This window comes from Anolis carolinensis, unplaced genomic scaffold (genome assembly GCF_035594765.1).
Source record: "Anolis carolinensis isolate JA03-04 unplaced genomic scaffold, rAnoCar3.1.pri scaffold_7, whole genome shotgun sequence".
Taxonomy (NCBI): Eukaryota; Metazoa; Chordata; class Lepidosauria; order Squamata; family Dactyloidae; genus Anolis; species Anolis carolinensis.
This window is the reverse complement of record NW_026943818.1, coordinates 3,391,466-3,408,281: the sequence shown is the minus strand read 5'-3', so window position 1 is coordinate 3,408,281 and position 16,816 is coordinate 3,391,466. Positions and strand designations below refer to the sequence as shown.

Below are 16,816 nucleotides of genomic sequence, written 5' to 3'. Positions count from 1 at the left end.
ATTTCTGAAATTTACCACTCTCGGCTTATACTGGAGTCAATGTTTTCCCAGTTTTTTTGTGATAAAATTAGGTGCCTCGGCTTATATTCGGGTCGGCTTATACTCGAGTATATACGGTAATACAAATAATGTAATGTTATAATATTGTTGCCTTTGTTCGTGTATGTGATTGTAAAGGCGTTGGTTGTTTATGTCTGTTGTAAGTGCTGTAATCCGCTCTGAGTCCCCAAGGGGAGAAGGGCAGATTATAAATAAAGTGTATTATTATGTTGTGATCTTCTCCGCAGAGCCCCGCAGCCCCCCCTGCTGCCCTCCGGCCGTCAGCCCTTGTTCCGAGGCCCGGGTCACGCAGTTTGTCCAGCGGTTCGTGGCCTCCGGCCTCCTGGCCTCCAACACCAACACGGAGCTCTCCTACGTCCTGCCCAGCGAGGCGGTTAAGAAGGGCTGCTTCGAGAGGCTCTTCCAAGTGAGCGGGGCAGCAATGGCTTTGGGGGGAAAGAGCAGGGGGATTGCAACACCCATTATTCCCTGATCCTGACCCATGGTCTTCTTTGGCAGCACCTGGAGCACAGCCTGGAGGCCTTGGACCTGACCAGCTTTGGCCTGATGGACACCACCCTGGAAGAGGTCTTCCTCAAGGTCTCCGAGGAGGACCAGTCCCTTGAAGACAGCGACACTGGTCAGCCTGGAAGGAGAGGAAGGAGGGAAGGGAGGGATGTAATAGTAATAATAATAATAATAATAATAATAATAATAATAATCACAGTCCTAGACACTTGGGAAGTGTTTGACTTGTGATTTTGTGATACGAAATCCAGCATATCTTGTTTGCTGTGTCATACAATAATAATAATAATAATATAATAATAATAATAATCCCAGACACTTGGGAAGTGTTCGACTTGTGATTTTGTGATACGAAATCCAGCATCTCTTGTTTGCTGTGTCATACAATAATAATAATAATAATAATAATAATAATAATAATAATAATAATAATAATAATCACAGACACTTGGGAAGTGTTTGACTTGGGATTTTGTGATACGAAATCCAGCATATCTTGTTTGCTGTGTCATACAATAATAATAATAATAATAATAATAATAATGGGTCTCTAATTGTCTCCCTTCTTTGCAGACATGAAGGAATCCCCAAAGGAGTCCCTACGTTGCCTCTCCGACCCGAAACGGGGCACCCACTTGGGCCCCGAGAAGCCAGCGCCGGATCCCTCCTCTTCCTCTTCCTCCTCTTCCTCTTCCCTCCGTGGCGATGACGGTGGGCCTCATCCACAGCTCTATGGGGATTACTCTCCGTTGTTTGACCCCCCGCAGGACCCTGAGAGCGGCTGCTTCCAAGGTGGGTCAGGCCTCAGTCCAGGGAGTTTTGCAAGCCAAGGAGACCCATAAATTAAATGAATAAATAAAAATTATTTTATTGTTATTATTTTTATTTTATGACACAGCAAACAAGATAGATATGCTGGATTTCGTATCCCAAAATCACAAGTCGAACACTTCCCAAGTGTCTAGGACTGGGTGATGTATTTTCAGATGATGCGTGCAAAAAAAAAAAATCACACAGTACTAGACTTTTATTATTATTATTAAATCAGGTGTAGCTAGACCTCCCCTCTTTCTTTCATCAATCATGTATTTTACTTTAATTCTGGGTTTCTTTTTCTTTCTTTTTTCTTTCTTTTTTTTTTTTTGCTTCATTATATTTTTATGCTCCCCCCTCCCCCCCCCCCCCAAAAAAAAAAAGGTCGGCCAGAATCCTGAACGGGATCTTGTTAACAGTTTGTTTATTTTAACTTGTTTTGTACCACGGGTTGTATGTTGTATGCATGTCTATGTGCTAAATGTTTTGATATGGCCGATGGGCTAATCAATAAAATGTGACTGATTATTATTATTATTATTATTATTATTATTATTATTATTATTATTATTTGAAACACAACAAGATGAGTCCACAGCAGACACTCTGTTGGCTGTTGTATTATTATTATACAGTAGAGTCTCACTTATCCAACATAAACTGGCCGGCAGAACGTTGGATAAGCAAATATGTTGGATAATGAGAGATTAAGGAAAAGCCTATTTAAACATCAAATTAGTTATTATTTTACAAATTAAGCACCAAAGCATTGTGTTATGCAACAAATTTGATAGAAAAAGTGATTCAATACGCAGTTCTACTGTTCTTTTGATTTTGTTTATTGTAGTGTATATTTTCTTTTATTGTATTGTTTAATGTGTTATGATTTGTTGTTTTATTTATATTTTGTTATATTGTATTCTTCTGGGCATGGCCCCATGTAAGCCGCCCCGAGTTCCCGTTGGGGAGATGGTGGTGGGATATAAATAAAGTTTATTATTATTATTATTATTATTATTATTATTATTATTATTATTAATGCTATGTAGTAATTACTGTATTTACAAATTTAGCACCAGAATATCATGATGTATTGAAAACAATGACTACAAAAACATTGACTACTAAAAGGCAGATTGCGTTGGATAAGCGAATGTTGGATAAGTGAGGCTCTACTTTATTATTATTATTATTATTATTATTATTATTATTATTATTATTATTCTGGAACATGGCCATACAGCTCACAGCATGAAAGCCTTCAACAACACATGTATTTATTTATTACTACTACTATTATTACTGTCTCTCCCAGAATCTGTCTTGACTCCTCCCTCTCTCTTTAATAGGGGCGGGGCCTGTGCAAGGGGGCGGGGCCTGGCGGCTGGAGGGCTTCCGTCTGGGCCTGCGCCAATTCCACGGCCTGATCGTCAAGCGCTTCCACTGCGCCAAACGCAACACCAAGGCTCTCTCCTCCCAGATCCTGCTCCCCGCCTTCTTCGTTTGTGTCGCCATGACGGTCGCCCTCTCCGTCCCAGAGATCGGTGAGTCATCCTCATCATCATCCTCCCCTGGGCTGCAGCACCCAGCATCCCCAGCCCTTGGTTATGCAGGGATGCTGGGGATTGGAGCCCATAAGACCCTTGGGCCTGGAGGTTAAAGGTGCCTCTATGCTGTGGGTCCCTTTCCCCCTTGGACTACAACTCCCAGCATCCCCTTTTCTCCACAGGGGACCTCCCACCACTCATCCTCTCGCCCTCCCAGTACCACAACTACACGCAGCCCAAGGGTAACTTCATTCCTTTCGCCAACGAGGAGCGGCACGGAGACCGGTGAGTGACAGCCTTGGGGTCCAGGCTTCGGAAGGGGCACCCAGAGACCATCCAGCTTAGCCAAGAAAGGCAGATGGCATAGAGACATAGATTGATCTGAGATATATGTATATGTAATCTGAGAGATATATATATGTATCATAATAATATTATGATGTAATACAATGTAATAATAATTATAATTCACTATTATAATTATATATTTCAATTACATGCAATATTACTAATAATATTGCAATATAGTCATATGATATAATATACTGTATGTATATATACCATATATACTCGAGTATAAGCTGACCCAAATATAAGCCGAGGCATCTAATTTTACCACAAAAAAACTGGGGAATCATTGACTCAAGTATAAGGGTGGGAAAATTCAGAAATAAAAAATAGAGACCAAAAAATTATGTTAATTGAGGCATTGGTGGGTTAAATTATTTTGAATATTTACATCAAGCTTTAATTTAAGATAAGACTGTCTAACTGTGATTAAATCATTATTCTCATTTTCTTCAATGTAAATGTGCTTATGCATCCTTTTAGTAACAATAGAGTAAAATAATACATGTAATAATAATAATAAATACAGTAGAGTCTCACTTATCCAAGCTAAACGGGCCGGCAGAATGTTGGATAAGCGAATATGTTGGATAATAAGGAGGCATTAAGGAAAAGCCTATTAAACATCAATTTAGGTTATAATTTTACAAATTAAGCACCAAAATATCATGTTATACAACAAATTTGACAGAAAAAGTAGTTCAATACACAGTAATGCTATGTTGTAATTACTGTATTTACGAATTTAGCACCAAAATATCATAATATATTGAAAACAGTGACTGCAAAAATGGCTTGGATAATCCAGAGGCTTGGATAAGCGAGGCTTGGATAAGTGAGACTCTACTGTATTAATAATAAAAATAGAGTAAAATAAATGTAAAAGTAACAACAATAATAGAATAAAATAATAAATGTAATAATAATAATTAATGGAGTAAAATGATAAATGTAACAATACCAATAATAATAGAGAAAAATAATAAATATACCATATATACTTGAGTATAAGCCGACCTGAATATAAGCCCACTAGGACCCTCACCCGAGTCTAAGCCGAGAAGGTTTTTTTTTTTTCAGTCCTAAAAAAGGGCTGAAAAACTAGGCTTATACTTGAGTATATACAGTATAATTCACTATTATAATTGTATATTTATATTACATGCAGTATTACTAATAATATTGCAATATAGTCATATAATATAATATACTGTATGTATATATACTTGTAAACCGCCCTGAGTCCCCTTCGGGGTGAGAAGGGCAGGATATAAATGTCGCTAATAAATAAATAAATAAATAAATGTATGCTGAAGCAGTATCTATTTATCTACTCACATTTGCATGTTTTCGAACTGCTAGGTCAGTGATGGCGAACCTATGGCATGCGTGTCAGTACTGACATGTCTAGCCATTTTTGCTGACATGCAGTGCTCACCTCTTGGGTTGTTAAGTGTTAAGTGGTGTCATTTCATCCAGTTGTTTTTTTGTTTACTCCATCCTACAAATGAACAATACATTTATATATATATAGATTATTATTATATCCTATTATTATATTATCCTATTAATACATTTTATATCATTATATTATATATTCTATTATTACTATATCATTTATGATTATTCTATTATTATTGTAGTATATTATCATATTATTACTATTATATTATTCATTATTCATGACTGTATTGAAACTAGAATGAGAGAAATCAGTGTGGAAACTTTGTGAAACTTAAACTGCAAGAAGTACCATAGATTGTTGTACATGGAAATAACGGTAGTAAATAGTTTTTGATTTATTAAGTACAGTTATATATTACAATTATACATTTTTGTTATTTAAATGATACATATTGAAACAACAAAAAAGGCTTTTTTGCTTACGTTGGTAGAAAAAGGAAGAAAAAGGAGGCGATAGGGCCATTGCAAGGAGAAGATGGGGTGATGGCGACAGGGGACAGGGAAAAGGCAGAACTACTTAATGCCTTCTTTGCCTCGGTCTTCTCAGAAAAAGAAAGCCATCTTCAACCTCAGCAACACGGAATGGACGAAGGATTGGGGGAAATCCAACCCCAAATAGGGAAACAAGTTGTCCAGGAACACTTGGCCTCTCTAAACGAATTCAAGTCCCCAGGGCCAGATCAGCTACACCCAAGAGTACTGAAGGAACTAGCGGAAGTTATTTCAGAACCACTGGCAATTATCTTCGAGAGTTCTTGGAGAACGGGAGAAGTCCCAGCAGATTGGAGGAGGGCGAATGTGGTCCCTATCTTCAAGAAGGGAAAAAAGAACGACCCAAACAATTACCGTCCGGTCAGCCTCACATCGATACCAGGCAAAATTCTGGAAAAGATCATTAAGGAAGTGGTCTGCGAACACTTAGAAACAAATGCGGTCATTGCTAATAGTCAACACGGATTTACCAAAAACAAGTCATGCTAGACTAATCTGATCTCTTTTTTCGATAGAGTTACGAGTTGGGTCGATACAGGGAATGCCGTACCTGGATTTCAGTAAGGCCTTCGACAAAGTCCCCCACGACCTTCTGGCAAGGAAACTAGTAAAATGTGGGCTAGACAAAACTACGGTGAGGTGGATCTGTAATTGGCTAAGCGAACGAACCCAAAGGGTGCTCACCAATGCGTCGTCTTCATCATGGAAAGAAGTGACAAGTGGAGTGCCGCAGGGCTCCGTCCTGGGCCCGGTTCTGTTCAACATCTTTATTAACGACTTAGACGAAGGGTTAGAAGGCACGATCATCAAGTTTGCAGACGACACAAAACTGGGAGGGATAGCTAACACTCCAGAAGACAGGAGCAGAATTCAAAACGATCTTGACAGACTAGAGAGATGGGCCGAAACTAACAAAATGAAGTTCAACAGGGACAAATGCAAGATACTTCACTTCGGCAGAAAAAATGGAAATCAAAGATACAGAATGGGGGACGCCTGGCTTGACAGCAGTGTGTGCGAAAAAGATCTTGGAGTCCTCGTGGACAACAAGTTAAACATGAGCCAACAATGTGATGCGGCTGCTAAAAAAGCCAATGGGATTCTGGCCTGCATCAATAGGGGAATAGCGTCTAGATCCAGGGAAGTTATGCTCCCCCTCTATTCTGCCTTGGTCAGACCACACCTGGAATCACACTGTGTCCAATTTTGGGCACCACAGTTGAAGGGAGATGTTGACAAGCTGGAAAGCGTCCAGAGGAGGGCGACTAAAATGATTAAGGGTCTGGAGAACAAGCCCTATGAGGAGCGGCTTAAAGAGCTGGGCATGTTTAGCCTGCAGAAGAGAAGGCTGAGAGGAGACATGATAGCCATGTACAAATATGTGAAGGGAAGTCATAGGGAAGAGGGAGCAAGCTTGTTTTCTGCTGCCCTGCAGACTAGGACACAAGGGAACAAGGGCTTCAAACTACAGGAAAGGAGATTCCACCTGAACATCAGGAAGAACTTCCTCACTGTGAGAAGGGCTGTTCGACAGTGGAACTCTCTCCCCGGGGCCGTGGTGGAGGCTCCTTCTTTGGAGGCTTTTAAGCAGAGGCTGGATGGCCATCTGTCGGGGGTGCTTTGAATGCGATTTCCTGCTTCTTAGCAGGGGGTTGGACTGGATGGCCCATGTGGTCTCTTCCAACTCTACTATTCTATGATTCTATGATTCTATATTGCGAAATTATGGTTTTTTTCCTCAAAGTGACACACCACCCAAGTCATACTAGGTTTTTTGGCGAATTTTGACACACCAAGTGCAAAAGGTTGCCCATCACTGTGCTAGGTGATATTTCCTTCCTCACCGTGTACCCTCTGGATGCATACTAGGATGACATTGGCCTTTGTCACTGCTGCCTAACACTCCTCTCTCTCTCTCTCTCTCTCTGTCTCTGCCCAGGCTGCACCTGTCTCCGGACGCGGGGCCCCTTGCGCTGGTGGGGACCTTCCTGCTGCCCTCCGGGGTCGGGGCTACCTGTGTCTTGAAGACGGCTTCCAATGGCTCCTTGGAGCCCCTGCTCCAGGCCTGGAGCCTCAATGGCGGTGGAAGCGGCAGCGGCGGGAGCAGCAACGCCTCCAAGCTGCTGGCGGCCAAGTACTTTGACGCCATGTGCCTGGACTCCTTCACGCAGGGGCTGCCCCTCTCCAACTTCGTGCCCCCGCCTCCCTCCCCCGCACCCTCCGAGGGACCCCCGTCCGAGGACCACCCCTGGAGCCCCACCCAGGAGCCCCCCACTGCCCCCAGCAGAGGTAAGCAGAGAAGGAGAGAAGGAGGGAGTCCTCAGGGGAAAATAGAGTAATAACAATGATAATATTGCCAGTAAGATCATCCAGATTCATGTAGTCCAGATGGGAAAATATAATAATAAACATTGCCAGTAAAGATAGTCCAGATACATGTACTCTATATGGGAATAATCATAAATGTTGCCAGTAATATCCAGACACCAATGGGAATATAATGATAACAATAACAATAATAAATACAGTAGAGTCTCACTTATCCAAGCTAAACGGGCCGGCAGAAGCTTGGATAAGTGAATATCTTGGATAAGGAGGAATTAAGGAAAAGCCTATTAAACATCAAATTAGGTTATAACTTAACAAATGAAGCACCAAAACATGATGTTATACAACAAATTGGACAGAAAAAGTAGTTCAATACGCAGTAATGTTATGTTGTAATTACTGTATTTACGAATTTAGCACCAAAATATTATGATATATTGAAAACATTGACTACAAAAATGGCTTGGGTAATCCAGAGGCTTGGATAAGCGAGGCTTGGATAAGTGAGACTCTACTGTACTGTCAATATTTCGTCAAAATGGGAATATACCATATACTCGAGTATAAGCTGACCCGAATATAAGCCGAGACACCTAATTTTGCCACAAAAAAACTGGGAAAACATTGACTCCAGTATAAGCCAAGGGTGGTAAATTTCAGAAATAAAAATAGATACCTATAAAATTACATTAATTGAGGCATCAGTAGGTTAAATGTTTTTGAATATTTACATAAAGCTCAAATTTAAGATAAGACTGTCCAACTCTGATTAAATCATTATTCTCATTGTCTTCAATGTAAATGTGCTTATGTATCCTTTTAATAATAATAGGGTAAAATAATACATGTAATAAATAAACATTTATCTATTAATAAAGTATTCCCATTTGGACTAGTCTTCAGCTGTCTACATTTATCTGGGGGATATTACAAGCAATATTATTAGTACGATTATTACTGTATATACTCGAGTATAAGCCTAGTTTTTCAGCCCTTTTTTTAAAACTGAAAAAGCCCCCCTCAGCTTATTCTTGTGTGAGAGTCCTGGTTGGCTTATATTTGGGTCAGCTTATACTTGAGAATATATGGTACAGTTATTATTTTTCTCTATTATTGTTGCTGCTATTACATTTATTTTACTCTATTATTATTATTATTATTACATTTATTATTTCACTCTGATCTTATTATTATTGCATTTATTATTTTACTCTATTTATTATTACATGTATTATTTTCCTGTATTTATTATTCCTACCTCTCCTTTTGTATCTTGAGGAAAGGCACAACGTAGTCAAATACAGGAGTTAAGATCCAACCGTATTGAACCAGATACATAAGAAAATACATGAGACAAAAGTGAACAATCCACAGAATGTGATTTTTGAGATGTGCCCAGGCAGATGTATAGTTGGAGCTCTCTTTCCATGGGGCTGGTGTCCTTGACCCCTCTTTGCTTTGCCCTTTTCCAGGGATGGCAACCTTGGCGCCCACCTCCCTCCTCCGCGAACCCATTCGCTGCAGCTGCTCCATGCAGGGCACCGGATTTTCCTGCCCCTCCGGTGTTGGTGGCCACCCGCCCCAAAGGAAGGTGGTTACCGGGGACATCATGGTAGACGTCTCGGGGCGCAACGTCTCCGAGTACCTTCTCTACACCTCCGACCGCTTCCGGCTCCACAGGCGAGGCTCCCTTCCCTCCCGGGGGTCCCGTGACCCTCATTTTGTAGGGCCCTGGACCCCCATTCCATTTGCGGGGTGCCTCTCCCCCCATGTCTTCACCATTTTGTGGGGTCCATTTAGACTAAAGGCAGATCCTCCTCTTGGTTTGGGGCCCCGCGACGTGACCCCTTCTCCTCCTCCCTCCCCCTTGCAGGTACGGGGCACTGACCTTCGGCCACGTCCAGCGGGTGGTGCCCCCCTCCTTCGGGGCCAGGGCCCCCCCTTCGGTGCGGAAGGTGGCCGTCCGGAGGGCCGCCCAGGCCCACTACAACAACAAGGGCTACCACAGCATGCCCACCTTCCTCAATGCCCTCAACAACGCCATCCTCCGCGCAAACCTCCCCAAGAGCCGAGGGAACCCCGCCGCCTATGGTGAGACCACCCTCCTCTCATCCCTTGGGGTTGTTGTCAGGTAGACCAGCCTCCCCTGGAGACCAAGGAGGAGCTCACTTTGTCTTGGTTTCCCTGCTCCAGGCATCACCTTGACCAACCACCCCATGAACAAGACCAGCGCCAGCCTCTCTCTGGATTACCTGTAGGTACCCCTTTGCCTTGGTCTTCGCCTTATATTTTATTCTAAATTATTTAATATATATCAGTTTCTTTTTTAAAGTATATGTATGTGCATATGAATGCCTAGTATATATATGTATATGTTTATATATACACTCTCACATATACGTGACATAGAAGAGGTCCACTTCAAGGTGCTCTCCCATGATCTTATAGCACTTTTAACTACAGTAGAGTCTCACTTATGCAACATAAACGGGCCGGCAGAATGTTGGATAAGCGAATATGTTGGATAAGGAGGCATTAAGGAAAAACCTATTCAACATCAAATTAGGTTATGATTTTACAAATTGAGCACCAAAACATCATGTTATACAACAAATTTGACAGAAAAATTAGTTCAGTATGCAGTAATGCTATGTAGTAATTACTGTATTTATGAATTTAGTACCAAAATATCACGATATATTGAAAACATTGACTACAAAAATGGCTTGGATAATCCAAAGGCTTGGATAAGCGAGGCTTGGATAAGTGAGACTCTACTGTATCCGTTTCTTTTTAAAAAGTACATGCATGTGCATATGAATGCCTAGTATATATATGTATATGTTTATATATACACACACACATATACGTGACATAGAAGAGGCCCTCTTCAAGGTGCTCTTCCATGATTTTATAGCACTTTTAACTACCTCTTGTTTACAAAACTCAATGCACTTTTGCCCAGTTCATTTTTATGATGCTATTGCATTTTAGCAAACAAATGTTTGTTATTTTACTTTTATGTTAATTTTTAATTTTTATTTGCATGTGGTTTCTGTTATTTGATGTTGTTTTATGTTCATTATTGTATTTGCCCGGGCTTTGGCCCCATGTAAGCCGCCCCAAGTCCCCCGGGGAGATGGAGGCGGGGTTAAAAATAAAATAATAATAATAATAATTATTATTATTATTATATTGTGATATGCTGACTGCTGCCCCCTCCTTCCACAGGCTGCAGGGGACGGACGTGGTCATCGCCATCTTCATCATCGTGGCCATGTCCTTTGTCCCGGCCAGCTTCGTGGTCTTCCTGGTGGCCGAGAAGTCCACCAAGGCCAAGCACCTCCAGTTCGTCAGTGGCTGCAACCCAGTCATCTACTGGCTGGCCAACTACGTCTGGGATATGGTAGCACAATGACTACTATTTATTTGTTGTTATTATTATTAATATTAATATTGGTAATCATTACTATTTAATCATTCTATATTATATTATCATAGTAGTACTATTTATTATTGTTATATGTGGTATTTATATACCGCCCTTCTCAACCCTGAAGGAGACTCAGGGCAGTTTGCAGTGTTGGCAACAATTCAATGCCCTTGATAAAAAACAATATAAAACATCAAAGTTGACATTCCCCTAATAAAACATTGAACATTATTAAACACATCACATAAAATAACATCAAATAATATCATAGATCACTCAAAGACATAACCACTGCCATTATTTGTCTCTTTCTGGATGAACAAAGATATTTCAGACACAAACTGGCCTTGTGCTAATTATTCTCCTCGTCAATATCAAGATTTTATTACTGCACGCCAGGAGAAAAAAAAAACCTCAAATCTACATTTAGAATTACAAAATTCATTTAATAAAGAAAATCACTTATCAATTTTTATTAATAGTTTGTTATTTATCATTACTATCATGGTAGTGGTGCCCCTGATGGCGCAGTGTGTTAAAGTGCTGAGCTGCTGAACTTGCGGACCGAAAGGTCCCAGGTTCAAATGTCAGGAGCAGAGTGAGCGCCTGCTGTTAGCCCCAGCTCCTGCCAACCTAGCAGTTCGAAAACATGCAAAATGTGAGTAGATCAATAGGTACCACTCCGGCGGGAAGGTAACGGCGCTCCATGCAGTCATGTCGGCCACATGACCTTGGAGGTGTCTATGGACAACGTCGGCTCTTTGGCTTAGAAATGGAGATGAGCACCAACCCCCAGAGTCAGACATGACTGGACTTTATGTCAGGGGAAACCTTTACCTTTTTTACATAATCATTACTATTTAATCATTATGTATTATAATATCATAGTAGTACTATTATTATTTTTTAATATTTTTATTAAAAGAAAAGTTTTTCTACATAAAAAGTGGGAGAACATATAAAAAAGTAAAGAAAAGTAGGAAATAAAAAGAAAAAAGAAAGGTAAAAAAGGTGAAAATATGAAAATACAAAAATATAAATAAATAAATAAATAACTATTTGTGTTTCCATTCTTCTTCCTTCCGTTTTAGATTCATTAACTTATTTCTCTCTCCCAATTAAAAAAAAATGGAGAGTATTAGAATACTTTCTTTCCCTTTCATGTCTTTATTTTCTCTTTATATATTCTTCAAGAGGTGACCAATCCATCATATAGTAGTACTATTATTTATCAATTTTTATTAATAATTTGTTATTTATCATTACTGTCATGGTAGTACGACCATTATTTATTATTTTATGCAGTTGAATTACCTTGTTCCGGCCACGTGTTGCATCATCATCCTCTTCGTCTTCGACCTTCCGGCCTACACTTCGCCCAAAAACTTCCCGGCTGTCCTCTCCCTCTTCCTGCTCTATGGGTGAGTCCAATGGATGGGAGTTGTAGTCCTCTCCAGGCCGGGAGGGGGCTTGGTTGTCTCTGGGTCCTGACGGCCTCCCCTTCCTCTTGCCTTTGACCCGCAGCTGGTCCATCACCCCCATCATGTACCCGGCCTCCTTCTGGTTCGAGGTGCCCAGCTCGGCCTACGTCTTCCTCATCGTCATCAACCTCTTCATCGGGATCACGGCCACTGTGGCCACTTTCCTCCTCCAGCTCTTTGAGCATGACAAGGTCAGCCCCAGACCTTGGGAAGGGGGGGGGGGGCTTGGGTTGGACTGCGGGTCTCAGAATCGCCAGCTAGATAGACCATCTGGATTGGCCCCAGATTCCAACATCCCTAGCTGCTTCCCTTGGGTTGGAGTGCACATCCCCAGATCCCTTCTGACAGAAGGCCATCTAGCCATAGATATGAGAGATAGATATGATTTTTGGATAGACATGTAAGTAGATAGAAAGATAGGTAGGTAGAAAGATAGGTAGGAAGGTAGGTAGATAGGTTATAATATAATATGACCATTGACCCTGAGGACCTTTTCCCGCAGGACCTGAAAGTGGTGAACAGCTACCTGAAGTCCTGCTTCCTGATCTTCCCCAACTACAACTTGGGCCACGGACTGATGGAGATGGCCTACAACGAGTACATCAACGAGTACTACGCCAAGATAGGTGGGAATCCCCTCTCCCGTCTCCTCCTTCTCATGCACGTATCCTCTCACTCAACCTGGCAATGATTTCGAGTTGAATGTTCACCTATATGTGTAATGTGATCCGCCCTGAGTTCCCTTCGGGGTGAGAAGGGCGGAATATAAATACTGTAAATAAATAAAATAAATAAATAAAGCAACACAAAAGCTTTTCAAAAGCCCATAGTTTTGGGACATTCTTTGGTGGAAACTGCACAGGATTCTGTGCAGTGAAAGGGAAGCTGCGTATGATTGTATTGAGTGAGAGGATTTGAATGAATGAATGAAAGGAAGCAGTGCAGGATTTCATTGAATGAAAGGATTCTAATGAATGAAGCTGCGCAGGATTCTAATGACTGGAAGGAAGCTGCGCAGGATTGCATTGAATGAAAGGATTTTAATGAATGAAGTTGCACAGGTTTCCTTGGAACAAGAGTTAAAAATGCTCTCCCTTGGAGTCTGGTATGACACCATTTGCCCATAGGTTACCTCAGAGTTACATTGGGTTACACTTTCCTCCCAGTGCAACCCTATATCATCCTGGGACCAGAAGTGGGGTGATGGCATGGTGATTGCTTCATGGCCGTCCTGCCTTTATGGACCCACTCTGGAGCCCATCATCCACTGACTACTCCTTCCTTCCTTTTTTCCTTATCTTACAGGGCAGTTTGACAAGATGAAGTCCCCCTTCGAGTGGGATATTGTGACCCGGGGCTTGGTGGCCATGACCATAGAGGGCTTTGTGGGCTTCTTCCTCACCATCATGTGCCAGTACAACTTCCTCCGGAAGCCCCAGTGAGTCTCACTGTAGGCTTCAGAAAAACTGTCTCCAGGCGCCATCCTCCTTGCCAAAGGGATTGAGCTCAGACCATCCTCTGCCTTTAATTCATGTTTCTGGGGCAGGGGTGAAAACACTACAATCCCAATGTGGCTTTTGGCTGGGGGACCCCACTCCCAATGAGGTTTTCATTGGGCTGGAATGGGAGTTTGACCTTCACTTTGGGCTGCCTCCATGGCCCAAAGGATTGGATGTAAGTATTTTTATTAAACCCGTGATTCTGGGCCCCTCTTCCCGGCAGGCGGCTTCCAGTATCAACCAAAGCTATCGAAGACGACGTAGACGTGGCCAAGGAGCGGCACAGGGTCCTGCGTGGAGATGCCGACAACGACATGCTCAAGATCGAGAACCTCACCAAGGTAGGCCCCGCTCTTCCCCCTCCAGAATAATATAACACAATGATATACAGTATCACATAAAAGATAAAATGAGTAGTATAATGTAATAATAATATATAGCAACAATATATAATAGTTGCATGGGGTAGGTGAAACCACAGGTCAGTGATGGTATTCAATAGTAAAATAATCTTATAATAATAAAATCATATTTATAATATAATAATATATGATTGTTGAATGACATAAATGAAAGCACAAGGAAATGTGCACAAGGACCACACCTATCTGTATTTGTGTTTTATGTGTTTTATGAATACTGATGTAAGTTGTTAATAACTTTTTTTAACTGATTTATATTGCATTGTATAATTTTTATATACAGTAGAGTCTTGCTTATCCAACGTAAACGGGCCGGAAGAACGTTGGATAAGCGAATATGTTGGATAATAAGGAGAGATTAAGGAGAAGCCTATTAAACATTAAATTAGGTTATGATTTTACAAATTAAGCACCAAAACATCATGTTATACAACAAATTTGACAAAAAAAGTAGTTCAATACACAGTAATGCTATGTAGTAATTACCGTATTTAGGAATTTAGCACCAAAATATCACGATATATTGAAAACATTGACTACAAAAATGCGTTGGATAATCCAGAACGTTGGATAAGCGAGTGTTGGATAAGTGAGACTCTATGTGTTTTTTGTAAGCCACCGTGAGTCCCCTGTTGGGTGAGAAGGGCGGGATATAAATATTGTAATAAATAAATGGTAGTATAGGTGGTAAAATAATATAATACATAATAGTTGAATGAAATAAGTGAAAGCATAGATAAGTGATAGTATTAGGTAAAGGTAAAGGTTTCCCCTGACGTTAAGTCCAGTCATGTCTGACTCTGGGGGTTGGTGCTCATCTCCATTTCTAGAGCTGTCGTTGTCGGTAGACACCTCCAAGGTCATGTGGCCGGCATGATTGCATGGAGCACCGTTACCTGCCCGCCAAAGCGGTACCTATTAATCTACTCACATTGGCATGTTTTCGAACTGCTAGGTTGACAGTAATGTATTATTAATAATAATAATAATAATAATAATAATAATAATAATAATAATATATGATAGTTGGATGGGATAAGTGAAAGCACAGGTCAATGACAATGTTAAGGAGTAAACTCATAATAATAGAATGTCATAACGTCGTCTTGGGTGGGTGAGGCCATGGGGGTTCGGATGTGGGAATGGCCAGGCAGGGCAAGGACCTGGGGTGAATGTGACCTGGGGGGCCTGTGCGCTCCCCTCCAAACCCTCCCTTCCTGCCTCCCTGGCAGGTCTACAAATCCCGGAGGACGGGCCGCATCCTGGCAGTGGACCGGCTCTGTGTGGGGGTGCGGCCAGGGGAGTGCTTTGGCCTGCTGGGGGTCAACGGGGCTGGCAAGACCACCACCTTCAAGATGCTGACTGGCGACGAGAGCACCACTGGTGGGGAGGCCTTCGTCAACGGACACAGGTGAGCTCCCCTGCAAAAAAAACCTCCCGCCACAAGTTGGGACAACCCTCCCTTGGATGGAGCTGGACCCAAGCTTCATTATTTATATTATTTTTTATATCCACTTCATGTTTCTGATGTGGCAACCTTCCTCGAATGGAGTTGGACCCATGCTTCATCCACCCGTAATTATTTGTTGTATTGACAACTGATTATTATGTATGTCCACCTGCTTTGTTTTCCTCGGCAGCATCTTGAGGGACCTTCTCCAGGTCCAGCAGAGCCTGGGCTACTGTCCGCAGTTCGACGCCCTCTTTGAGGAGCTGACCGCCCGGGAGCACCTGGAGCTCTACACCCGCCTGCGCGGAGTCCCCTGGAAGGACCAGGAGAGGGTGAGCAGGACGGGGCCACGATAGGAGAACCGTGGAGCGTGGCCCAAAGATTGTAGGGTGACCTAGAACATACATCACCCTAGAACATAGAATATCACCCATATCACCCACACTCACCATTGAGGAAAACCCCACAGCTCCACCCGGTTTGTTCTTGGATGATGTAGCACCTAGAACTTTGAGGAAGATATTGTAGGGTGACCTAGAACATATATCACCCTAGAACATAGAATATCACCCATATCACCCACACTCAACATTGAGGAAAACCCCACAGCTCCACCCGGTTTGTTCTTGGATGATGTAGCGCCTAAAACTTTGAGGAAGATATTGTAGGGTGACCTAGAACATATATCACCCCAGAACATAGAATATCACCCATAACTAAGGAATGTATGGAATCTAAAACCAGCCCTGAAGCCTAGGCCATGTACCTAGAACTTTGAGGAAGGAAACCAGTTTATTCTGGGATGATCTAGAACCCATCCAAGATGAACTTAGATGAAAACCTAGAGCATAGAATATGGCCTGTTTAGAACTGTTTAGAATGCAATTAACACCAAGAAGGTTAAATATTATGAATAAGAATAATAATGAAAAATGCTGGCGAGGGTGCCAGGAAATTGGAACCTACATGCAT

General features: G+C 41.8%; 1 protein-coding gene across 2 annotated transcripts in view; it reads left to right on the top strand.

The window, feature by feature from the left end:
• Window positions 1-16,816, top strand: part of abca2 (ATP binding cassette subfamily A member 2) — a 54,552-nt gene that overhangs the window by 24,099 nt on the left and 13,637 nt on the right. Inside the window, exons 25-41 of one of the 2 annotated variants that reach the window (XM_062960280.1) lie at window positions 288-466; window positions 559-679; window positions 1,141-1,359; window positions 2,730-2,924; window positions 3,110-3,212; window positions 7,171-7,520; window positions 9,032-9,239; window positions 9,433-9,650; window positions 9,753-9,813; window positions 10,791-10,965; window positions 12,298-12,413; window positions 12,517-12,664; window positions 12,976-13,099; window positions 13,779-13,911; window positions 14,196-14,313; window positions 15,627-15,805; window positions 16,035-16,176. In XM_062960280.1, coding sequence (XP_062816350.1) covers window positions 288-466; window positions 559-679; window positions 1,141-1,359; window positions 2,730-2,924; window positions 3,110-3,212; window positions 7,171-7,520; window positions 9,032-9,239; window positions 9,433-9,650; window positions 9,753-9,813; window positions 10,791-10,965; window positions 12,298-12,413; window positions 12,517-12,664; window positions 12,976-13,099; window positions 13,779-13,911; window positions 14,196-14,313; window positions 15,627-15,805; window positions 16,035-16,176 — 2,789 coding nt within the window. Of the gene's footprint in view, window positions 1-287; window positions 467-558; window positions 680-1,140; window positions 1,360-2,729; window positions 2,925-3,109; window positions 3,213-7,170; window positions 7,521-9,031; window positions 9,240-9,432; window positions 9,651-9,752; window positions 9,814-10,790; window positions 10,966-12,297; window positions 12,414-12,516; window positions 12,665-12,975; window positions 13,100-13,778; window positions 13,912-14,195; window positions 14,314-15,224; window positions 15,308-15,626; window positions 15,806-16,034; window positions 16,177-16,816 lie in introns of those variants that run through there. The other variant, XM_062960281.1, reaches the window with a different exon arrangement.